Source organism: Drosophila melanogaster, chromosome 2R, assembly GCF_000001215.4.
Source record: "Drosophila melanogaster chromosome 2R".
NCBI classification, from domain to species: Eukaryota; Metazoa; Arthropoda; class Insecta; order Diptera; family Drosophilidae; genus Drosophila; species Drosophila melanogaster.
This window is the reverse complement of record NT_033778.4, coordinates 5,219,720-5,245,779: the sequence shown is the minus strand read 5'-3', so window position 1 is coordinate 5,245,779 and position 26,060 is coordinate 5,219,720. Positions and strand designations below refer to the sequence as shown.

General features: G+C 37.5%; 1 protein-coding gene across 2 annotated transcripts in view, besides 16 other annotated features; it reads left to right on the top strand.

Moving 5' to 3' along the window:
- Positions 1-2,461: part of a mobile genetic element that runs on past the window's edge.
- Nipped-A overlaps positions 1-26,060 on the top strand; it is a 73,058-nt gene that overhangs the window by 5,243 nt on the left and 41,755 nt on the right. For both annotated transcript variants that reach the window (NM_001103722.3, NM_001316406.1), the window contains 2 exon segments: positions 3,198-3,395; positions 3,718-3,884. In NM_001103722.3, the coding sequence (NP_001097192.2) occupies positions 3,198-3,395; positions 3,718-3,884 (365 nt within the window).
- Positions 86-234: a mobile genetic element.
- Positions 239-743: a mobile genetic element.
- Positions 1,620-1,782: a mobile genetic element.
- Positions 1,809-2,080: a mobile genetic element.
- Positions 3,442-3,520: a mobile genetic element.
- Positions 3,543-3,655: a mobile genetic element.
- Positions 4,967-5,189: a mobile genetic element.
- Positions 5,630-7,103: a mobile genetic element.
- Positions 6,885-8,706: a mobile genetic element.
- Positions 8,694-19,122: a mobile genetic element.
- Positions 12,923-17,997: a mobile genetic element.
- Positions 20,294-21,778: a mobile genetic element.
- Positions 20,443-21,528: a mobile genetic element.
- Positions 22,554-22,882: a mobile genetic element.
- Positions 22,883-26,060: part of a mobile genetic element that runs on past the window's edge.

Sequence of the window (26,060 nt, the reverse complement as noted above, 5' to 3'; positions counted from 1 at the left end):
TAGTCTAATTCTACTACTACTCTCAGCTAGTGGAAATAAAAACTCAAAATTTGGGCATTTCGATAGAAATAAAGAAGATTAGAAGAGGCGTGACAGACGGTATGGCTAGATCGACTCGACTATTGATTCTGATTAAGAATATATACTTTATATAGTCGGAAACGCTTTCTACTGTCTTTCACACAATTTTTAACGAATCAGTATACCCTTTTACTCTACGGGTAATGGGTATAATAAACACACGTAAACTGGCTAACGTTCTGAAACAAGAGGAGGAATGCGCTCAGCGTTTTGTTGACAAGGAATTCCTCAACTTGCTGGGCCCGTAGTGATGCAGAGCCACCACATTACATTTGTCGCTCACCTACAACATGTATTTACACCAAACGGTTCTACTAGCATATTAGCGCCAACGACTTTACCCGTAAACTGCCACCCACAACACAGCTCAATGTTTTGTCCAAAAGAAATAGCTAAAATTATTAAAGACAATCTTAGCCTGAAAAAATCAACCGGCTGCGAACTTATAACACCGGAAATAATTATCGAGCTGCCACATTCTCCAGTTGGCTACATGACCCAGCTCTTGAATGCCATCACCTGGTTACTTTCCACGATGGAAGTGATCGCTCATCATAATGTTTTCAAATCCTGTTAAGGACCAGACAGTTGGTTCATTTTACAGACCAATAAGTCTACTCCCATGTATTTTGAAACTATTGGAAACATGTCTACTAATTCGAGAGAGAGAGAACAAAATCCCACCCCATCGATTTGGCTTTCGCGATGGTTTCTCGAACCAGCTAATAAACTTTTAAAAGTTTTGTTCTTAGGCAAATTTTACGATATGGTACATCATGATTAACATGATTACTACGTAAGTAATACACAATAAACTCCTCAATTGAACAATTTCTTCCATAACGTTTAAGGGAACTATTTCTAATCATAGTATTGACAAAAGCATTCCCAGTCCAAAATTCGGAACCTGTCGAAGGAATGGAAGGTTTCCCAAAGTGCTCTAATATGATACATTTAGATGTAATCTTTTGAATATGTTAGGAAAAATAAAACCCCGACGTTCGCCGATTGCTCAAATTTTTACAATCGTGAACATTCGGGTACAACCCGAACCCTGTGTTGGTTACACACAGTCTCTGCAGAATTACTAGCATCATATTCAGTTTTCTTTTAATTTTACAATGTCCTTATTTTAAAATTATATGAAGATACATATACATTACAAATTAAAACATTTTCTTACACTGCCAGTCGATATATTTTTGATCACTATGCTTATGCTGATGGAAGAAGGGCAAGCAGAATTTAAAGAAACTGTACTTACGAAACCCAAACGACCAAAAGGATAAAAGCAGATAGAGAAGGGCGAATTTTTGTTGAAAGGTAATAAACCAAACTTTTCTTTCTGTTCAGTGGCATTTTCTGTTTTGAGCCGTCAAGATCGTCAGTGTTTTGAAAAACGTCAATGCCGTCAATATAATATACGCATTGTCAATTATAAACATAAATGTAAATATGTGAACGGTATTTAATTATTTACACACTTATTTAAAAGAATATTATTGAGGGCAATCATTTTTTAAATAATATTGTAGAAAATCATATTACATCGAAATTGACCAAAACTCTAAATATGTAACTTCGTTTCGCAGATTAAAATTGTTTTCGGCCCGCAAATCGCCTTCTAGCACAAGTACGCACAGTACCCACGATCGCGATTATTGTTTTAGCCCACAAGCAAGAGAGTGCATTCAATTTTTACAATTTACTCGTACAGTACAAGGGTATACTAGATTCGTTGAAAAGTATGTAACAGGCAGAAGGAAGCGTTTCCGACCATATAAACCATTTACATTCTTGATCAGGACCAATAGCCGAGTCGATATGGCCATTACCGAGAGATCTTAGAACCTATAATGTTATATAGTTAGTATAGCTAGAAAGTTGAGATACATATACATTCAGATTCTAGAGACATAGACGCAGCGCAAGTTTGTTGACCCATGTTGCCACGCCCTAAAACCGCCAAAAACTGCCCACACTTTTGAAAAATATTTTGATATCACGCTCATGAGCGTGACCTACATACATGTCCTCGCGCTCTGCTCAGGATAGTTCGATCTCAATATTGGCCTATTGGCCAATGCCCTGTGCACAGGGCATGGTGGAAATACCAAAGGAGCGTCTCGATGAATCTCATGCGTTAGAAGTCATTGTCACCGACTTATGTGGACCATTTTTCTACAAGCCTGAAGCGTGCAATAAGGCTCCTGTAAAATGCTACGTAAGTTTCTATTTGCTTTGCAATCAAGGCATTTTGGCCACGACAAATTTGGTCCGACAAAGCAACTTACTTTGTTGGAGCAAAAAACAAGTTGCTGGAACTAAGACGCTTGTTCCTCAACGTTGACCACACTTAAGCAGTGTTGGATTTTTGCCTGGCAAAAATCCTCACAAAGATCTCGATGTTTTAACTCCAGCCGATTTTTTGAATGGCCCGCCTTCATCGCTTATCGAGCCCGATGTGACAAACTTAAACATCAATCGCTTGGAGAGCGAAGAAGGAAGAAAGATTATTTAACCTTACTGCTTTTTTTTTTACTGATTTTTTATGTATGCAGATTAGCTGGGTGAGCATCTGGCCAGGTTGCCAGTTGCTGTGGCCGTCGTGATCGTAGTTGCGGGAACACCACAGATATCTGGGGCTCCGCCGTGACGAATGCTTAGTAGGCATCGTCTCGCAGAATGCGAATAAAAAAAGAAGAAGAACATCCAAGAAAAAAACTTCCTCTTCGACAACAAACAGAGTAGATGGAGATGCGTTGTATTGTGTAGAATATAAATTGATTGAATTTAACCCAACATACAATCGATACCTTACGTACCGCAGTTTCTTTTCCCTCTCAATGTGATAGCTCAAATTGCTATTAATTCTATCCGCCAAAAATGGCTTTGCTTCTACAGATTTAGTGTACCGGGATTACAGAAGCATCGAAATCCTGTCACGATTAGCGGTTCTAAATTAAAACTTGTCGATAGCCCAAAGCCGTTCCGCGTCACCACCATTTACCATAAACCTTTTATAATTATGATTTGGTTAGACTGAAACTTCGGCTTGCTAAAGCTTGTATTCTGTCTTGTAGTCATAATTTTAAACCTTCTTATTTATATTTTAGATTCAACTATTTTTGGGATTTGTTAAGGAAATCTATACAAATCTTCCTAACCATCTTACATCTATATTTGAAACATCGAATGATGTTTGGGTTACCGATTTAAAGGACTTAAATTTGGAAGTACTTTTATCCGAATCATATTCTGTTAGAACTATCCATGTCGAAAAGGCACTTGATTCAAATTCTCAACAACAAATTGTAAGTATTCTTAGCTACTTCTTAGTAAGAGTTTATTTTGTAGAGTAAAACAAGAGAATTTGCTATATTCGAGTTCCCCGACTATCAGATACAGGTACCCCTTACTCAGCTAGTGTGAATGCGAACGCGAAATTCTATAATTTGTCCATTTTATTTCCCAATTTTTTTCAATATCATAGAAAAACTACACAAGTTTGTGTTCGCATTCCCACTAGCTGTGAATAGGTAGCTGATAGCCGACTATAGCATTCTCTATTTTTTGTAGTATAAGAAAAGTCTTATTTTGTAACAATATTTACTAATTATCTGTTTTTTATTTCAGTATAATCTCCTTCCTCGTGGAATATTATCTTTGAAAGTTTTACAAGAGCTCCCAATAATAGTAGTACTAATGTACCAAATATATAAAAACGCAGTACATCAAGAAGTTTCTGAATTCATTCCTCTTATATTGACTACTATTAATTTGCAACCAACAGTAACACGAAGGTAATTATTAATAACATTTTCACTTAAATAAGATGTAAAATATGTAGTGCGTACTCGTAAAACGTGTACTAGGTTTCGTTGAAAAGTTGTAAGAGGTATCGTTTCCAGCCCTACAAATTATGTATATTACTGGTCATAATAACTAGTCGAGTCGATCTGGCAATGTCTGTCTGTCGAACCGGAACTTCTTCACATCATGGAGACGAACCGGTTCGCGAACGGAAGTTTACTCTTCGTTAAGGTTCGAACCGCGATTCACATATGCAATTCTTCTCACGACCGTTCTAAACGTAATTACCACAATTTAGTTCTTAACTTACGACATCGTCGGTGTGCTAAAATTATATGCTTAGAATAATCTATGCCATATTCAACGCAGCATCAACAATGGTCAATGGTCTCTCAATGTTTTTGTGCCGTTTATACCAACATGTTTGAGTTATTTCACACCATCGGCGCTTGGAACCGTATGGTCGAAGATAATGCACCCTCACTTTGTTAAGTTGATGACTTACTTTTTTTCTCTGCTAAAAACGCTGCCCATGGCTCGAACGAGATCTTCTGATTCTTAAATAAACTTCCAACTGATATAGGGAAACTTTTCAAACTCTCTAACCTAAAGCTACCAAAAACTATCTTCAAAATGATCTCGCAAAGTCCATGATTGGATTGGTAAAATTTGATCACACCATTGCGGGTTGTTTAGGTAAGCGCGAAATCATTCTCTGAGTCAAGGCTTTTGAAAATTATCGAACTAGAGTTTATGATGTCGTTGAAAAGGGTGTTAGGGTAAATGCATTTGACGACAGATTTGGTAGTGGGAAGGGTTAGCTGTCCTCTATATTTCACAGAACCTTCTGACAATTTTATCGAATACCAACTCGCATCGCCAATTCAGTGGCTTTTAAAATAGTGCTATTATGTCACACATGTGGTGATACTTAATATTTTCTTAGGAAAATAATAATTAAAAACGTATTTATGTTCTATTCCACGGTTTTGTGAGCGATGTTATGACATTTATTGTTATAGTTTTCGTTCTTCATCTTTATCTTTATATCAAATTGTATATAAGTCTTTATTCGGTCGCTGACGTGCGAAGACGGGCATTTATTGAGCTCTGTATTAAATCGGCTGATTTTGTGAAGTGAATGGAAATTAATAAAAAATGGTAATAAAGAAATCCCAGCGCCGTTTCTAACTATTAAAAATATTTTTAAATTGTAACAAATAATAAGATTTGAATAATTGTTGTTGGTCTTACAATAAGAGAAGATCCAATAAAAAACGGTATACGTTTAAAAAGAGTATGTATAAAAAGTGTATAGTAATTATTTATTAGTTTCTGTATTTCACGAAATAGAATAGATAGAAATAGATAAGAATGCACAGAATTATAAAGTTTCTGTAAAGCAAAAAATTATATCAAATCGCCAAGTAGTGAAAACAACAGCAACGCTCCAAACATGAATGCTAATGTCGATGTCATTGGGAGTTAATAAGCGAGTAAATATTTCGTCAACGTCAATTAAAATTGCTCCAATTGGAAAACGATATTTTGACATTGGAATGTGCTCGAAATCAAAACAATGCTGCCACATCGGATCGAAACAATGCTCCCCATTAGATCGAAACACTGCTACCAAAAAAAATTAATACAATAGTGACACACAAGATCGAGTTTTCGCTGCCGGAGATGCCAGATCGGAGGAAGCAGTTGCAAATAACAAACGTTGCTAGCAATGGGGGCATTATGCCTGTTTTTTTTTTTTTACAATAATGTGTTTTTCACAAGTATGCAAATTTGCAGTATTTTAGTATTAATGCATTGGAAATACTTTAAACTGTTATGTTACAGCCCGCAAAAGTTAATTTAACAGTGCACCGTTATAATGACAGCTGTTAAAATCAGCTGTTGCGACCACATACCAGGTGGCTGCATTGCGCGCAGAATTTAGCTTAACTTTCAAAGTGTTAAAATTTAAAAAGAAGATCGCAAAAGAGTATTATTTGAAATGGATAATCAATCTTCAGGTTTGTATTAGGTGTTTCTCTTAATATATTGTTTATTGTGTGCGTCTATTTCTAACAATTTGTACATTTAGCAAGTGGTGTCAACATGTAGCTGTATGAAAAAAATTTCAACTTTGAAAAGAGCTACAAAAATTTGTTCAGTAAGTGTTGTAGTGTGTTCAATTCCTAACTCATATCATGCGTTTTTCTGAGAAATTTCATTTTTTAGGAAGGAAGGAAGGAATATCTCGATTACCAATGCTGCCCTGCTGGATGTGTGGCGCTATTTAGCAAACTAGACTTTAATGAACGATACCTGAAGGAAAAGGTGAGAATGATTTCAGTCAATCTTTTGCGAATTTGGAGAAAATGCAATCGAAAAATAAATAAATTTTCGAAAGTTTATTCAAAGAGGTTAGAAGAAATGTAAAAGAGAAAAATAAAAAGGAAAGGAAATTAGCTGGACGCCCGAAAACGTCATATTATTATAAACGGCCGAAGACAGCAAGCAGATGAACTCGTAAGGGCGCAGAATCACAACGAACGTCTTTTGCTTCCAGCTGCTCTGCTAGCTGCACGGTAGCGCGGCCTGCTGGATATTGCAACCATACTTAAAATTCTTTTGTTGAACCAATCCAAGGCAAAACCCATTAGAAAATTAATAGTATAATAGTACAGCCGGTTGAATTGCCTGTGCGCTCTTCATGACAGCGACAGTCCACAAAATATTGGTTCAATCCAAAGATATCTTGGAACAAACAGTTCTTCCAGTCGGCTATTTTGGAGAAGTGGCAGCAGAATCAAGAAATAAAATTTACAGAGCAATGGATACTTCGGATCCCATAATATCACCAATAAATTTAAAGAGGCGCGTTCGAAAACATAAGCGACTATCTCTTCCACCAGAAATCATTCAAATGTAAGCTTGCGAATTTGAACCTTATAAAGATTCCTCAGACTCTGCTGATTGTGAAGAGGAAGACGACTATGAATTTTTATACAATATTAAAATTGAAAATGAACTTTGGACATAAAATATAAAAAAAAAAAATTGGGTGGAGTTGGGGGCACGCCCACTTTTCGAAACATTTTCAAAATATCCCTGGGGGCCTGTGTAACCCATTAAAAAAAATCATCCAAATATCTCCCGTAAATTAGGAGTTATTCATTTAAAAAAAAACAAATCAGGTCAATTGCCCCATAGTGCAATGGCTTGGAAAGGAAATGGTTCCGATATTCGACGGTGCTTTTATCAACAAACTTAATGTCAACACATGGATAGCACAGCTCAACGCGGTCACAACGATGTTTAAGCTAAGTGACGAGTAATTCGGATGCTGTTGTTGTCCAAGTTAAAAAACCATGCCCAATAAATAATATCTCGATGCAAGTTTCAAGAGCGGAAACCGTCAGAAGATTTTTCCACATACTATAAAGAAAAACCGGTGCTGGCTACATAGATTCGGGTGGACGATGAGGAGCTAATCGACGACATCATTCGGGATTCCCGATGTTTTAACTCGTCTGCGAAGCTGTTACATGCATTTGCCAAGGTGTCGCCTATTAAATCGCTATTTTCTTCGTCGGGACGCGCCAAAGTTTCTATCGAGAAAGGACCTAGTTCGGTGCCTACAAAAAGGTGTTTCAATTTCAACGGTATTGGGCATTTCGCAGCTGGTTGCCGCAAACCCAAGCCGGAGTACGGAGCATGCTACGCATGTGGCGGTAAGGACCACCTGGTGTATAACTGCACTGAGAGGAAGTTTGTATCCAATAATGAATTTGTAAGACCGTTTGAGATTTTTTTCGGTTCAGAACCTAATCAATAGTTGCTTTTAGAATGCCTAATCGATTCTGGGAGTGCAATAAGCTTAATAAAGATGTCACACTTTAAAAACATATTAAACAAGAAGACATTAAGTTAAATGAAAAGATTCCCACAAATTACGTTGGCTTAAACGGTAGCCCTTTAAATATAATTGGAAAATTATCATGGTTTATCATTGTTATATCATTTGAGTTATTAATTGTGACAAACAGGTCTATGGCATGTGTAACAGTTTTGGGACGAGATTTTTTAAACATTTGTAACTTTCAGATAGAAAAAGAAACTAATTTTTCAAATGATAGAAATTGTGAAAATTATGTAGCAATGATGAAAATTGTGAAAAAGATGATGACCGATTTTCAGAAAAAGATCGTTCAAATGATAGAGATTCGGAAAATTATTGCTCAAATGAAAGGAGATCGGAAAATTAATCTTCACATGATATAAATGTGTCATGTTTTGTGTAATTATCATGATCAATTAGGACACGTTGGAATAGACAAAATGGTAAAAGAAGAGCTACTGGTTTACCAAAATAAGAGGAAATGCAAGGTAATTCTGGATTCCTTCACAATATTCGTAAATAATAATAGTAGTACACATAGACCATTGTGGTCCTGTTGATAAAAGCAGGTCAAACAAACACATATTAGTGATTATCAACTAATATCCCCACAGGCTAATAGTCAGGTCAAAAGGGTGAACAGAAGTGTAGGCCCTATTATAGCTCAGTTGACTGTACCAGACAAAGAACAGCATTTAGAAACGGTCGAATGAATACGCGCTAACAATACAATGCAAAGATCAATTAACCAACATCCAAGTCAAGTTCTATTTGGAGTATCTCAAAAAGTCAAGGTTGGAATAGATAAATAAAAAGAGTAAAGATATAAATTTTTAAAAAATTATAGAAAAAGATAGTAAAAATATCAAAAAATGAAAAGAATACAACAAGTTTTGAACAGACTTTCACACTATAAACTTGTGCGTACACTTAATGAGTTCAATTCGGGTGCTTGAATCTAACTGATTCGCTGCTGCGAGGGCTTCGCCTTTTATTCATTCTTACATAGGTTCTTATCATTTAATTTGTAATGCAGCGCTTGTAAGACGCCGCAGTCTGCGTGGGTAAATGTAGCTGAGTTTTATTCTTAAATCTATGTTTGAGGTCTATAACCGCGTTAATCACCTCCCGCGTGGTTATATCTCTTGACACTTCGGCATTAGACCGCTGCAATCGTACTTATATGTAGTTGCCACTTATGCTGTCCAGTGCCTACCTATCATGTCTAAACACATATTTAGACATTCTCCGCCAGTAGTCGTCTCTCATTTATGCGTTGCAGCTCCAGCTGGGTTCGCTTCGGTAACAGGAAGTTGACGTTTGTTTTAACCGTGACTACCCGGACTTTATCATCTATAGTCGTACTAATGATTCTTCCCATTGGCCATCTTGCAGGGTGAATGTTCTCATGTTTTATAAGAACCTGCTGTGCCTCCTTCAGATTTGGCTTTTCTTGGCGCCATTTGGTTCGCTGTTGCAATGACACCAGATACTCCTCTTTTCAGTTCTTCCAAAAATCACCTCTGATGCGTTGAATAAGCTTCCATCTATCCAAAGAGCTGATTGTCTTACTTTCTTCAAAATGTTCAGGAGCTCCAATTAGAGGTCTTCCCACTAGAAAATGACCCGGCGTTAATATGTACTGACCATCGTTTTTGCTCCTTACAGTGACTAATGGACGCGAGTTTAGCACTGCTTCTATTTGACATAGCAACGATGCAAATTCATCATATGTAAAGCTGTTTTCACAAATAACTCGTTTAAGGTGATGCTTCACTGATTTTACACCGGATTCCGATAAACCCCCCATGTGGGGGCTTCCCGTGGGAATAAAGTGCCACTTGATGCCTTCTTTTTCTAGAGTAGGTGCTAACTCATTATTGTTTTTAATGGCAGCTACAAATTCTTTGTCCAATACTCTTGAAGCTCCCACGAAGTTTGTTCCATTATCTTAGTATAGGTTCTCACTCTTGCCTCGCCTCTCGTCTTGCAAAGAACCGTCGAAGAGCCTCCAGGAATTTGTCTGACGAAAGGTCGCTAACAGCTTCCAGATGTATTGCTTTTGTTGCCATACAAACAAATACACAAATGTATCCTTTATACGTTTTTTGACCTCTTCCCTTTGAGCAGCGAATCTGGAACGGTCAGGCGTAGTCGATTCAAGTATTTTAAAACGAGTTATCAGCCGTTACTCAATAAACTGGTCAATTTCCCATCAGTTGACTGGACATCTCTTTCTTGTACGGTATGCCTACAATACATTCCCTTAAATATTTCCTTAAGGAATTTTGTATGCCAAATATCCAGAAGTAGGCCATCACTATCCAAAAACGGATTTAGCGCCTGTAACTTACTCTTTGGGTCTAATGGTCTTTTCTTTTTGAGTAGTCTGACTTCGTGTCCAAAATCCAGCTGTTGTTGTATCTTTACAACGGCAATCTTTGCTAGCTTTAATTCCTCAGCCGTAAGATGTGACGGCGGTTGCGATTCTCCTCTAAGAAATTTGTCGATCGATAAATACTTCGATAAAAGGTGATTTTGCAGATATTCGGATCTTATTAATGTGGATACCACAACAATTTCAGATTCCTTTTGAGTGGGCCAGTGTTGTGCATCTATAGCTAGCCAATTCGGCCCTCTCCAACAAATTTCACAGATTTTAAGAGCTTGCGGTGATATCCCTCTTGAAACCACGTCTGCTGGATTTTCTTACGATTTAACGTAATTCCATTTGACATTGGGAATTAGTTTATTGATTTCTTCATCTTATCTTTGCTGCGCTTGTTCGGTATCCAAGGAATAGTAATTTGCGAATCACTCCATGCATGCGTTGTGTTCTTGTTGCTCCATATAGCCTGCACTTTCGCTAATAACTTTGCTAATAAATGCGCAGCACATAATTCCAACTTTGGAATTGTTTTCTTGTTTTTTATAGGATTTACTTTGCTTTTTGCTTCTAGCAAAGTAACTCTGCCGCCTACTTTTGTATACACAGTCGCTGCGTATGCTTTCTCTGATGCATCGCAGAATCCATGTAGCTCCATAATACCTTTGGAGCATCCAGTCCAGCGTGAAATGCTAATTTCTTCTAAATATGATAGACCTTTAGCATCCACCATCTACCAGTTTGCCAAGTTGGATTCCAATTCAACGTCCCAAGTCATCGGTAACTTCCACAGTTCCTGAATGAAACATTTGCTTTGAATCGTTACAGGTGCCAACCATCCTAGTGGGTCGAAAATTCTGGACAACTGTGATAACACTAACCGCTTTGTTATGCGTGTTAGCATTGGGTTTTCTGAAAACGAAAACGTAAATGTATCCTTCTTCGGATCCCATTGAAGTCCTAAGGTTTTAATCGATTCATTCTCCTCAATGCAGACTTTCTCCGTAGCACCGTCGTTTGGAATTTCGGCTAAAATACGTTTGTCATTTGCAACCCATTAATAATTATATTAATTAATTAGAATATCAAATATATCCTTTTGAATCTTAGGACCAGCTATAATAACGTCATTTAGGCTTAGGCCAATTTGTCGTCTTTGCGGATGCGTCAAAAACTACTCGTAGCTTCGTAGTTAAGCTTCCAGGCCTGATGATTGCTTGATGCGGTAAATAGTATTTACCTTGACCCGTTGCCTTTACAGATTCCAAATGTCCCATCTTAACGGTTTCTTTGAAACTTCTTTTCCATTTGCATAAGCCTTGCCATTGCCTGTTTGCGAGAGTCTCCCAGCTTTGCCTCTTTGTGGAATGGAATTGAAACCGCAAATCTGCCTTCCTCGTTGGTGACAGTTGTTTCTTGGAATTCTTTCGCATTCTGCATTGTCTGTAATCGTCTCATCGGCGTCATCTTCCAATTCCCAAAAGCATTCCAGGTCCTTTAGATTTAATGTTGTAGTGGCACTTATAATTTTTTGCTTTGCTGCTCGAGTTATGTTTCCGGACACAATCCATCCAAATCTGGTTTTTTGTCCCAAGATTCCATTCACGGTTTTTATTTTCTCCATCATAATCGGGGGAAATAGATCCACACCTATCACCATGTCAATTCTGCTTGGCTCGTTGAATCTTGGATCTGCTAGCCTGTAGCCCTTCCACTCTTTGTTGATATCAATATCAAACATTTTGCTGGGAAGGGCTCTATGGAGTGTCGGTAAAACCAATGCTTCCGTTGATGTTTTGGACGATGTCAGGTGGACGCTATTTTTTGATAATTGAGTAGTCTGGGAGATACCTTCGACCTCTATAGTATTCCTTACTCTGGGAATCCTTAATATTTGTGCTGCCTCCTCTAAAATCAGAATTTTCTGGGATCCACTGTCAATAAGCGCCCTCAACTCGTTGTAACCTCCAGCTTTGTTTTTCACTAAAACAACAGCAGTAGCCAATTGTGTGTCTTGGCCTTGCTTGAGGCTATTGCTGTTGATACTGCGTTTTCTGTCTTCATGAATAAGGCTGTTGTGTCCTTTGGAGCATCGATTTCATGTAACTTTCTTTCTGCAGTCGATAGCATTATTCTTTCCAAAGCATCTAAAGCACATGCTGTTCCTTTGAACGAATTCTTTTCTTTTTTCGATTGATTGTGCTCTGAATTTGAGACACTTTATCATATCGTGGCCATCCATCTAACTTGCACTTTTCTTGTAGCAAGCTGAGCGGTATTTTTGGTAGTGGCATTTACTGAGTTGTATTGTTGCTCAATAAACTCCAGTACGTCTTGTAAGGACGCTCTTGCTTTTTTTACATGCTGTTCATACAGCTGAATGGCATCTGGCGAAAATTGGCCGCAGTAGAATTTCTGCTAAAATCACGTCAGCAGAGCTTTCTATTTTTCCTTTTTCCTTTATGATGAATATGCTCTCGGTCGCAGTATCCAAAAACTTCCTTAAATTTTTCTCATCATGGGGCAGCAAGCACTCCAGTTCCATTAATTTGTTGAAGTGTTGGGAGAATATTTTTCTGCTATTCTCATAGCGTTTGCAGATGAGCTCCCACGCTGCTGTATAGCTAGCCGCTGATCCCGTTATCAAATGGCTAACCACCATTTCAGCTTCTCCTTTTAAGCAGGCTCTTAAATATCCCAGTAGAATGTCTGCCTCATCTTGATCAAAGGCAGTTCTATCATACTTGTGTAGTAGGCTAGAGGTACACATACATAAGTTCAGTTCATAATAGCAACATAGTATATAAACATTAAGTACTTGTTCGCTTTCGGGTGGCATTATCTCTGCTTCGCAACATCGGCCCTGTAGCAACAAGCTTAGAGGCAGATCGCAAACGGAGAGGGAGTCAGTCGAATGCTAAAGCTGAACACGGGAAGTAACAAATAAATCAAAGAGTCCAACTCCTGCCTTTGTGTGTTTTAGTTAACTGAGAGGATATATAATATCCCTACAATATCAGAAGTGGGCCGATCACGAGCCAAAGAGAAAAAAAATGAATATAAGCAATGCATCGACGGCGCAATTGAAAGGATGGTTGAGTGAAGTAAAAGAACCAACCACGGGAACAAAAAGAGAATTGATTTTGCGTTTGAATAATTTAACAAACGAAAAGCGAAATCAATTGAAATTATTATTAAAAAGCGAGGAAGAAGATTTCGACGGAAGCAGCAATAATAATGTTCAAAAAGGAAAAAGAAATAACGGAAAAGACGGAGAGCATAAAGACGACGAAAGTGACAGCGAAGCTGGAGATAGCAACGAAGACGGCGATGAGAAGAGCACTGTGCGCAACGACAAAAGTAACGGCGAACATGACGACAAAAGCGGGGTACGCAGTTACAAGAACAACAGTGCAGACGGCGCCCGCAACAACAACAGCGGCGACGGGAATAGCGACGAAAACGAAGTTTGCGACAGCGAAGACGGCGGCAGTGAGAAAAGGAACAAAGAATGTGGCAAGAATAAACGAAATACAGTGGGACAAGCTGTGCAAAATATGGATTTATTATTGCGTATGGCAACCGAGGCAGTAAATGAATTTTCGGGAGATACATGTGCGCGCAGGTGAAAAACATAGCCAGCGTTTATGGAATAAAGGAACCGTATATAAAGATGTTGATTGTCAGTAAGATAAAAGGAAAAGCATGCATGTGTTTGCATGCAGATCCAGAACGTGTATTGCTACCAACGGAGCAGTTGGCGGCTGAGCTAATATTAATGTTTGGTGAGAGGAAGTCGAAGTTAGAAACAAGGCGAAAATTTGAGGAACGAAAGTGGACAGCGAGCGAAAGCTTTGTTGCTTATGCAGACGATAAGGTGATGCTTGCACATGGAATAAAAATGGATAAGGAAGAATTGGTGGCGCTCCTCATTGAAGGTATTCCGAATCAAATGCTACGTTACCAAGCCCGTATCTAATGCTTTGAAGATATCCAGCACATAAAGAAGGCATTTGCGGAAGTGAAACTACCGAAAGTGGTTGAAGCAGACAAGAAGGTGGCATCGGTGAACCATAATAGCAGCACACTCTTGCGTTGTTTCGATTGTAATTCGAAGGGACACTGGGCCAAAGAGTGCAGGAAGCCAAAGCGCGAAAAAGGGTCATGCTATGCCTGTGGTGAGATGGGGCACTTTGCAGCAAAGTGCCTGAAAAACAAGAATGGGGATGAAAACAATTACGTAAGATATTTTGAAATTAATTTTATGAACAATGCTAAATCAAAATTTATTACAGCATGCCTCATAGACACGGGAAGCCCCATTTCGTTCATAAAAATTAGTAAAGTACCCAAAGATGTTATTGGAGTACCAGTTTTAAGTTCATTTTACGGATTAAACAAAAGTCCCTTGAAAACATATGGAAAAATATTGTGTTACACAATGAAAAATTTGAATAAAATACACTTTAATTTAATAATGGTGGCAAACGAGTCTATGAATCATGATGTAGTATTGGGAAGAGATTTTATGGAAGCATGTAATTTAATCTTGAATCTGGACACCTTGAAAATGATTACAGTGGATAAAATTAAAAGTCGATGTAACAAGAAAAGCGATAAAATGTTAAAGGAAGAAAATATGTACAACAACAATAAAACAGTTAGCGATAGTGTTAGTCAAGGTAGTAGTAAAAGTCAAATGAGTAGTGACACGGTTAAAAATAAATTAGAGAAAGCTGTCAATGCTGAAATAAGCAAAGTGGAGAGGGAAATGTTTGAAATTAATGTAATAGATGACTCAATTGATTACAAAATAGGTGATCAGGTGGATCATAGTATAAAATGTCAATTTATTGAGTTTGTAGAAAACTGTTATGTTAATAAAGAAAGACCGAAAGAACCGGAAATTTGGTGCGAAATACAATTAAGATTAAATGACCTAAAACCGTTTAGTTGTTCCTGGAAGATTAGCATATACTAAAAAAGAAAAGCTGCAGATTATCTTAGATGAATATCTAAAAAACGGAATTATTAAACCGAGTGATTCAGAGTATGCATCTCCGATAGTGTTAGTGAAAAAGAAAACAGGAGACCTAAGATTATGTGTTGATTACAGAAAACTTAATAAAACAATGGTCAAAGATAATTATCCTTTACCATTGATTGATGATCTGTTGGATAGATTAGTAAATAAAACGATATTCTCGAAGTTAGATCTTAAACATGGATACTTTCATGTTTTTGTTAATAAGGAATCAATGAAATATACATCTTTTATGACGCCTTTAGGACAGTTTGAATTTTTAAGGATGCCAATGGGGCTGAAAAATGCACCGGCGGTCTTTCAGAGATTTATTAATAGAATTTTCGAGGATATGATAAGGCAGGATAAAGTTTTTATATATATGGATGACATTATGATAGCTAGCAAAGGAATTAAGGAACATATGGAAGTACTTAGGGAAGTTTTTGACAGGTTGACGAGGAACAAATTAGAGCTGAGAATGGATAAATGTGAGTTTCTGCAATCGAGTGTACAATATTTAGGATTTTTAATAACAGGTAAGGGAATACAGGCCAATGACAAGGGAATAGAAGCAATTAGAGATTTTCCAGTACCAGATAAGGAGCATGGTGTCAGAAGCTTTTTAGGATTGTGTTCATATTTTAGAAGATTTATTAAGGGTTTTTCAACGATTGCAAAACCTTTATATGACTTATTAAAGAAAGACAGAATTTTCGTTTGAAGAAAAAGAGTTAGAATGTTTTGAGACACTTAAGAAAAAGTTAGTGTAAGCTCCAGTGTTAGGGTTATATTGTTATAAGGATGAAAAAGAGTTACATACAGATGCAAGTGCACAAGGTTTTGGTGCAGTGTTATTGCAAAAGAAAGAGGATATGAAATGGCACCCTATATTTTATTACTCGAAAGCCACAACAAAGGATGAGGCCAAATATCATAGTTTTGAACTTGAAACATTGGCCATCGTGTATGCATTAAGAAGATTTAGAATCTATGTACAGGGAAAGAGATTTAAAATTGTTACGGATTGCAACGCATTAAGTCTAGCGTTAAATAAAGCAGAATTAAACCCTAGGATTGCGAGGTGGGCATTAGAACTATTAGAGTACGATTTCGAGGTAGTTCATAAAGCAGGAAAGCATATGCAACATGTGGATGCATTGAGCAGAAATACGAACATATTAGTGATAGAAACTGATACTTTTGAAGATAATTTAATTATTTGTCAAGCAAGAGATGAAAAGTTGAAAGATATTAGGAAAAAGTTAGAGAAAACGGAAGATAAAATTTTTGAAATGAGAAATGGTGTACTTTATAGGAAGGCAAACGGTGGAAGATTGTTGTTTTGTGTACCAGAAGAAATGGTAGAAAAAATTTTATATAAATATCACAATGAATTAGGTCACTTAGGGAGAGATAAGGTTATAGATGCTATTGGTAAGATTTATTGGTTTTCGAATATGAAAGAAAAAGTTGTTAGGCATATAGGAAATTGTTTGAGATGTGTGGCATTTTCACCGAAGTCGGGAAAAGAAGAAGGAATGCTGCATAGCATCCCAAAGGGAAATGTGCCGTTTGAAATAATACACATCGATCATTACGGACCGGTAGATAACGGTAGAATAAAGAAACATCTGTTTGTAATAATAGATGGATTCACTATATATGTTAAGTTATACGCAAAAAAAACAACGAACACAAAGGAAGTGATTCTAGCGTTAAAGGATTATTTTAGATGATATAGCAGGCCGAAATTTATAGTATCAGATAGGGGGACCTGCTTTACATCCGAAGATTTTGCAAAATTTATGGGAGAGTATAATATTAAACACATAAAGATAGCGACAGGTTCACCCCAGGCCAATGGACAGGTAGAAAGAGTCAATAGAATAGTAGGGCCTATGATAGCTAAATTAACAGACATTGAAAAGGGATTGCATTGGGATGCAGTTATTGAAGACGTAGAATTTTCTCTGAATAATACCCAACAAAGAAGTGTAGCGCAATCTCCCAACAAGATGTTGTTTGGGATTGAACAAAAGGGAAAAGTTGTTGATGAATTAAGACAAAAATTTGAGGAGTTAGATAATGTTAGTGAAATTAGAGACTTGAAAGAAATTATAAGAAAAGGATGATAATCGCAATTAAAAGCACAGAGGGATAATGAAAAAAGATGTAATAATAAGAAAAAAGAAAGTACGCAGTACAAAGTAGGAGATTACATTATGGTTAAGAATTTCGATAGTACAGGAGGAGTTGCTAGAAAGCTAATACCTAAACATAAGGGTCCATATGCAATAGAGAAGGTATTGAAAAATGATAGGTTTTTAATTAAAGATGTTGAAGGTCTTAAATTGGCGCGAAATCCATATCAAGGTGTCTGTAGTAGTCAAAATATTAAACATTGGATAGGGAGTAGAAAGTAAATTTGTATAATTAAAGATAAGAAAAACGAAAAAAAAAAAAAAAAAAAATGTAACAAATAGCGGCTAAGAACAATGTAATAGTTATAAGTTGGAAATTTCGACAAGATCAGGTGAGGCTAGAGGTACACATACATAAGTTCAGTTCATAATAGCAACATAGTATATAAACATTAAGTACTTGTTCGCTTTCGGGTGGCATTCTCTCTGCTTCGCAACATCGGCCGTGTAGCAACAAGCATAGAGGCAGATCGCAAACGGAGAGGGAGTCAGTCGAATGCTAAAGCTGAACACGGGAAGTAACAAATAAATCAAAGAGTCCAACTCCTGCCTTTGTGTATTTTAGTTAACTAAGAGGATATATAATACCCCTACACTTGTTTTCAACCAGTTTCAGTGTGTCCGTCCCGTTTGACCAATGACTTTTCATCATTGCCAGCTGCTTGACTAGTTCAATCTCACTTGAACTATATAGGGTTTCGTAGATTAGGCTCATCTGTCTGCCCTTCTATCCACCAGTTGAACCAGATTATCAACTGGACTGGACCTCCGAGCTGATGCGGTATCAGATAATTTTGATCCTCTTGGTATTTATCCCTTCAAGTGTTTCTACCTTTAATAGCGACTCCTTGTAGGCCTTGATACCATCCATAGTTTTAATAAATATTTTATCATTAAAATATTGATGATCGCCAACTCCCAATTTTACCAGCGCATTGTTGTTAGTAGTAAATTGGACTACCACTATTGCTGGTATAGATGCCTTTTCCTTGATGGCTTGCAGTGTTTTTTTCTGCAGCTCTCCTTGTTCTTGCATCATTTTCACAGATCTTTCCGACAACATCTTGGGAAAACAATCACTGTAAATTTTTGTGCTTTCTGCTTATATTCTTTGGCGTGATCCGTTGGAGGATTGGTGATGTTGGATTTTGATTGGTCGCCCAGTTGACCTAGCTGTGCCTCGACTCACAGCTGAATGATCAGCCAAGGAAAAGCACGAACACAATGTTTCACCTTATAGTCCTGGTACTTTAAGGCGTGGTCTTTTATTCTGTGTTTCTTACCACCGGTGCGGGAAACAACATAATCACTCGAATAACCTTGCTCTTTTTACTTTGAAGCACTGTTATTTTCTTCTGTTTTTCTTACCACTGGTGGGGGAAACAACAGAATCACTCGAATAACCTTGCTCTTTTTACTTTGAAGCACTGTTTTTTCTTCTGTGTTTCTTACCACTGATGGGGGAAAACAACAGAATTTCTCGAAGGACCAAAATGTTCACACTATAAACTTGTGCGTACACTTAATGAGTTCAATTCGGGTGCTTGAATCTAACTGACTCGCTACTGCGAGGGCTTCGCCTTTTATTCATTCTTACATAGGTTCTTATCATTTAATTTGTAATGCAGCGCTTGTAAGACGCCGCAGTCTGCGTTGGTAAATGCAGCTGAGTTTTATTCTTAAATCTATGTTTGAGGCCTATGACCATGACCGCGCTAATAAATAATCTAAATAATTAATGCCTAAGATCAAAGGACCATATAGAATAAGAAAAGTTTTGAGCAACGATTGATTTGTCGTGAAGGACGTTGAGGGTACCCAATAGTCTAGCCTTCCATACAAGGGTGTTTGGGCAGTAGCAAATATGCGCCCATTGATAAACAAAAATTTAATTTAATATACAGAGATCAAGAGCTCTCCGGTCAGGATGGCCGATTCTAGCAAAGGACTACGGATAATCTAGGACTTTCTTTTCGGTATCCTACCGGCTGTGCCAATGAAATATTTAGGTATTTAATATCATAAAAAATATATAATTTTATTTGTGTATTTATTAGATTCTTGCTTAAGACTAAATGTTAGTGACAAAAACCTCTTGTCTGTTCTTTTGTTTACATTATTTCTGGAGCGAAATCGCCCGATTGGGATATTGATTGTTTATAGCTGGCGGATGTGGATTGTGTACTCTGTATATGATTATGTGATTATGTGAATATGTCACTTATTGCCCATTTGTTTATATTATTTCGGGAGCGAGATCGCCCGCTTGGGATATTGACTGTATACAATGAGTGGATGTGGATTGTGCGGTTTTTGCCACTCAGCATATTCCTTTTTCTGTGGACAGTGCTAATTATGTGAATACGTCACTATGTAGTTGTTAGTTTAGCTAGAATAGGGAGCGACACCGCGAATGGTTAGACTACTTCCTCGCAGCATTTTGCACCTTCTTGAGCCTCGCCATGGGAGCGGACCCGCGAATACGCAGCCCCTTACCGGAATGGGTCCCTAGATACGGGTCGAGCTACGTGGCTACCCTCCTGCCCTACATTTTTTCCACTCCTCTACGTTCTAAATCCTGGCAGTAGGCCACTTTTATTCTGTCTCACAAACTAAATATTTTCTGTGGAGGATCTTGGACTGGCTGAGTATTTATCCTGGCCCGTGATTAGCATTCTTAAAAAATATACCCGTGAAAGGAAAGTGGGCTCATATAAAGGAATTTTTTTTTGTCCAAATGATCTCGTTAGCATATTTGAAGATGGCATAGTAGTGAATAACAACTACAAACTTAATGGTACGGAACGCGTAAAACTGGAACGAAATGGTGAAATAAATGGTTGATAAATCTTATGTAAAGGAGAAACGTCCAGAAGTCCCATTAGTAAAAAATTCAACTACCCTCTAAGACGATTATCATACGCAGAGAAAAGTGAAGTTCAGAATTGGTTAGACGATTACTTAAAAGACGGGATTATACGTGCAAGGGAGTCAAAATGTGCATCACCAATTGTTCTAGTTTTTTTTTTTATTATTATATTCCGCTCTCTCTCCTGGCCAGTCAAAGTATTTTATCGGTGAGCAGGATGTGATGCCAAGTCGTACTCCATCTTCTTTTGCGATGTACATCAGCGGGACGCACCTTCCTTGTGTCTTTAGTCGCCTTTTCACGACTAACTGAGCGTACTGTCGTAGAATTCTTGCCCCTCCACCACACAGGAGTACTCCTTATCTATCGTTTCGATTGGCCATCCCAAACGATTTTGCAGCTCCAGATAGGGGCAGCGTAAAGCAGCGTTGCCTTTGAAACCGCCACTAGCAGTCTCCTAGCCGGCAATCTGGGTCCTACCACGTTGGGCTTGATTCTTGCCAAGGCTGCTGCTGTCATTGCCGCTTTTTTAACTGGCATACATTGCGTGAGCCTTGGACGAGAGCCTTCGGTCTATTAGGACACCCAGGTATTTCAGGGTTTCTGCTGAGGCGATTTCAACTCCTTTGACTTCAACACGCATGCACTCAACGGACTTTTTGCTGCTCAGCAAGACTACTTCGGTCTTATGCGCAGCTATTCTCGAGCCATTCTATGACCGCCCTGATTGCCACGTTACTTTTTTTTTCTGGGCTTGCTAATGCTCAGTATTCCATCATACATAATGTTCCACAAGATCGGTCCTAGTACCGACCCTTGGGGAACACCTGCGGAGACTTGGTGGCTTCTTGGACCAGCTTCCATAACATATGGTCCCTGAAGTAGTTGCCAATTACGCCTCCTATATAGCCGGGAATGCCCTAGTTGCGCATTGCGCCGAGGATATTGGGCCATTAAATGCGTTCTTGACGTCTAGCATGATGATGACATAGTACTCCTTACTGCCGCCTAACCATCGGTTACCGTCGAGTGCTTTCCTGGCAACGTCTGTTACGGCTTTGAGTGCGTCGAGCGTGCTTCTCCCCTTCCGGAAGCCATACTGTTGGCTCTGAAGGCCTGTGGGACTTTCAGTGATTAGCTCAATGCTCGCGTACAGCATGCGCTCAAAGAGCTTGCCAATAATGTCCAGCAGACAAAACGGTCAGTAACTGCGAGGTGCATTCGCGGGCCCCTTGACTTTCTGCAGAATGACCAGTTAAGAAAGAAACAATGTGTGTGTGTTGATTATCAAACTCGTGACAAAAACTTGCTAAAAGACAAGTACTCTACCCTTCTAATAGACGATCCTTTTGATAACTTCCTGAAAACTCCTTTTTACCAAACTAGATACCAGAAACGGGTTCTTTTTCACATGCATATGCACGAGGACGCCATCAAATACACCGCGTTCACTATACCAATGGGATAGTTCGAATGGCTCAGAATACCGTTCGGCTTACGAACCGCAGATTAGTTAAAAGAGGACAAGATGCTTATTGACTTGCACGATATTTTGATAGCAACAAAAAATGGTAAAAGTCTTATAAAAATATTTACAGAAGTATTTGAGCGATTAGTAGATAATAAACTGGAATTAATAAATGTTGAATTCCTTCAATGCGAAATAAAGAATTTAGTATACGTAAAATCAGGAGTTGGTGTTAAACCAGATTCAAGAGGCATGCAAGCAGTAAGAGCGGCCGCTTACCGGAATGGGTCCCTAGATACGGGCCGAGCTACGTGGCTACCCTCCTGCCCTACTTTTATTCTGTCTCACAAAATAAATATTTTCTGTGGAGGATCCTGGACTGGCTGAGTATTTATCCTGGCCCGTGATTAGCATTCTTACAAATTATACCCGTGAAAGGGTATACTAAATTCGCTGAAAAGTATGTAACAGGTAGAAGGAAGCGTTTCCGACCGTATGTATGTTCTTGATCAGGATCAATACCCGAGTTGTTCTGACCCTGTGCGTCCGTCTGTCCATCTGTCTGTCTGTCCGCTCGCATTAACGTCGAGATCTTTATGCTTCAAAACAGTCGCTTCTTTTCTTTCATATCTTCATCTCCTTGCACTTCTTTAACTGATGAATTAGTGTCTAAATGCAGAATGAAGCGTTTACGACCATATAAACTATTGTATATATATTCTTGATCTGGACCAATAGCAGACTCGATCAGCCCATGTCTGTCTGTTCGAATAAAGATTCTAGAGACGCATCGAAAGTTTGTTGACCTATGTTGGCCTCGTCCACTCTAACGCCCACAAACCGCTCAGAACAGCCACGACCACACATATGCGAAATGTTGTGATATTTTTTATGTTTTTATTAGTTTTTTTAGTTTCTAGTGCTTTGCCAAAAACTTTTTGCCCCGCCCACTCTAACGCCCTTAAACTGCACAAAACTTCCACGCCCACACTTAAAAAATGTTTTGGTGTTTATTATTGTTTTATTAGTTTTTCAAATTTCTATCGATGTGCCAAAAACTTTGCGACTCCCACAAACCGCCCACACTTTTGAGATTGAGAACTTTAATCTGATAGTCGGGGAACTGGACTATAGGTTTCTCTCTGTTGTAATTTATAATTTATATTTCCTTTCTTAATAAATAAATAAATAGTCAAGTTTATGTTTGAGTTTTATGATTTATATTTTAAGTTATTTCAACTGCAACACCAGCACCACGACCTACTCACAGCAAAAAACGTACAAGAAGGAAAGAAGGAATAAAAAGAGTGGTATTCTCTTACAATATGTTTTATGGCATAAAAGGTGTGGCCATTCATATCAAATATAAAGTAGTGTTGTTTAACGTTATTTTTGTAGGTTGAATAGTATATTCCAACACGCCCCCTCAAAAATAACGTCTATAATTAAAAACATAACAATAATATTCATTAGTAACTATCAAATGTGGGTGGTGTGCATTCTGGGAAATGTTAACTGATCCAGCATTTGCTGCGAGGATACGGGGAAAACCCAGAAAAACCCGATCAGATCATTGTAACAAAATATGTTTACAGGAATTTAAATTTGAAAAATATGTATAAAAATTTCATTCAGCATTCGATTGGTCGTCTTGCAGCAAACCCAATTTGTCTCGTAACTCCACAAATCTCGCAGCAGGCAACGGTTTTGTAAATATGTCAGCCAGTTGATTCTCTGTAGGAATATACTCAAGACAAATCACATTATTCTGAACTTGCTCTCTGGCAAAATGATATTTAATATCAATATGTTTAGCTCGTTTATGACATGAGGGGTTGTTTGCTATGCTAATACAGCCTTGATTGTCTTCGTAAATTTTAATGGGGTTTTCTAGTTTAATGTTAATACTAGTTAATAAAAATTTAAGCCATAGAGCTTCTCTCACGGCTTCAAATAGGGCCATATACTCAGCTTCAGTTGATGAGGCTGCTACTGAGTTCTGTCTCTTTGTATTCCAACAAATGAGATTAAAATCAAACATTTTGAATAAATACCCTGTTGTACTTTTTCTATCAATTTCACTACCAGCCCAATCAGAATCCACATAACCAATAATTTTATTTTCAAATGCCAAGTTCTTTTTAAAAATCAATTTCATATCGATAGTGCCCTTCAAATATCTAAGAACTCTTTTTAAGTTCTGCCATAATTCGGAGTTATTTTTGCTACTATATCTGCTCAAGATATTTACTGCAGTAGTTAAATCTGGGCGTGTACAAAGCATTATGTACATTAAACATCCTATGAGGCTACGGCATGGGGTATTGCAGTCTTCATCTGAATTAAGTAATTCATAATTTATTTTACTAGGTAAAGGAGTACTAACTGCATTACAATTTTCCATGTTAAATTTACTTAAAATTTTTTTAACATATGCAGATTGGCTTAAATAGATTTTATCTTCCTGCATCTCTATCCTAATTCCAATAAAATGTTTTATTTCATTTAGGTCAGTCATCCTAAACTTTTCCATTAAATACCTTTTGAAGTTATTCATTCTTGTCATATCTCCTGTAGCTATAACCACATCATCTACATATAATAATACATATATGTTTTCATTGATGTTACCTTTGTCTAAAATATATATACAGCGATCAACTGAAGAGTTTACAAACTCACACTCTTTCAATGCTTGCTCAAATACTTCAAACCAGCATCTAGCCGCTTGCTTGAGTCCGTAAATTGCCTTATTCAATTTACACACATTGTCACTATTACACGATATACCTTGAGGAAGTCTCATATAAATTTCCTCTTTTAACGTGCCATTTAAGAAAGCTGTTTTTACATCCATTTGATGGACTTTCAAGTTATACTGTATTACTAATGACAATATAAATCGGAAACTTGAAATTCTAGCTACAGGAGCAAATGTCTCTTCATAGTCTATTTGGTATTTTTGAGTGAATCCTCGTGCAACCAATCTAGCTTTGTATCTAATTGGATTTCCAAGTTCATTATATTTAACAGAAAATACCCATCTGCTATCTACAATATTTTTGTTTTCAGGCCTTTTTGTAATTGTCCAAGTATTATTAATTTTATGAGCATTTAACTCTGTATTGATGGCTTCTTCCCAAGAAGATTTATCATCCCTATATTGAATTTCATCAAATGAATTTGGGACATCGTTAAATATAGTGTGAGCATTTAGAACAACTTTATTTAGACTATTATCCTCTTCATTATAGGATATCTGAGGCTTAGTCTTTAATCTCTCACTTCTTCTATTAATAATTTCTATGCCATCATTTTTAGTTGGATTATCAATTCCAATTTCTTTTAAGTGCTCTGCTGTTTCACTTTCCCTACTCTCATTCGGGTTGCCTGATCCCTTACTTTCATTCAGGTGATCATCTCGCTTTCTTTTCTTACTCTCATTCAGAAAATATTTATTACTTTCCTTACTATCTTTCAGGAATTGTATGTTGTCGCATTCCTTACTCTCATTCGGGAATTCTGTTTGTATTATTTTCCTACTGTCATTCGGAAAATTTTTATTTTCACTTTCCTTACTATCTTTCAGGAATTGTATGTTGTCGCATTCCTTACTCTCATTCGGGAACTCTGTTTGTATTATTTTCCTACTGTCATTCGGAAAATTTTTATTTTCACTTTCCTTACTATCTTTCAGGAACACTGTTTCAAATTTAACAGCTCTAGAATTAACCATATTGGTTTCATCGACAACAACATCTCTTGCGACAATAAATTTTTCATTTACAGCATCCCACAACTTAAAACCATTGGGTTCATAGCCCACAAAAATATTTTTAAATGATTTATCATCAAACTTTCCTTGTTTGTTTTTAATATGCACATAAACAGTTGCACCAAACACTCTCAAATGTTTTAAGTATGGCTTCTTATTGTGCCACATCTCATATGGGGTCTTTGAACTATCAACAAGTGCTCTGCTAGGAATTCTGTTGATTAAATAAGTAGCAGTTAATACTGCTTCGCCCCAAAAGCTTTTATCTAGCTTTGCACCACTAACCATGGTTCGAGCTTTTTCGGTAATGGTTCTTATCATTCTCTCAGAAACACCATTTAACTGAGGTGTATGTGGCACTGTTAAGTGATAAGAAATTCCTTTCTTAACACAAAATTGTCTCATCTCATTTGACAAGTATTCTCTACCATTGTCAATGTATAAGTACACAACCTTTAAATTAAAATGAGCTTCACTCTTGGCTACAAAATCTTGAAACATGCTAAACACATCAGATTTATATTTAATTAAATAAGTTACACAATA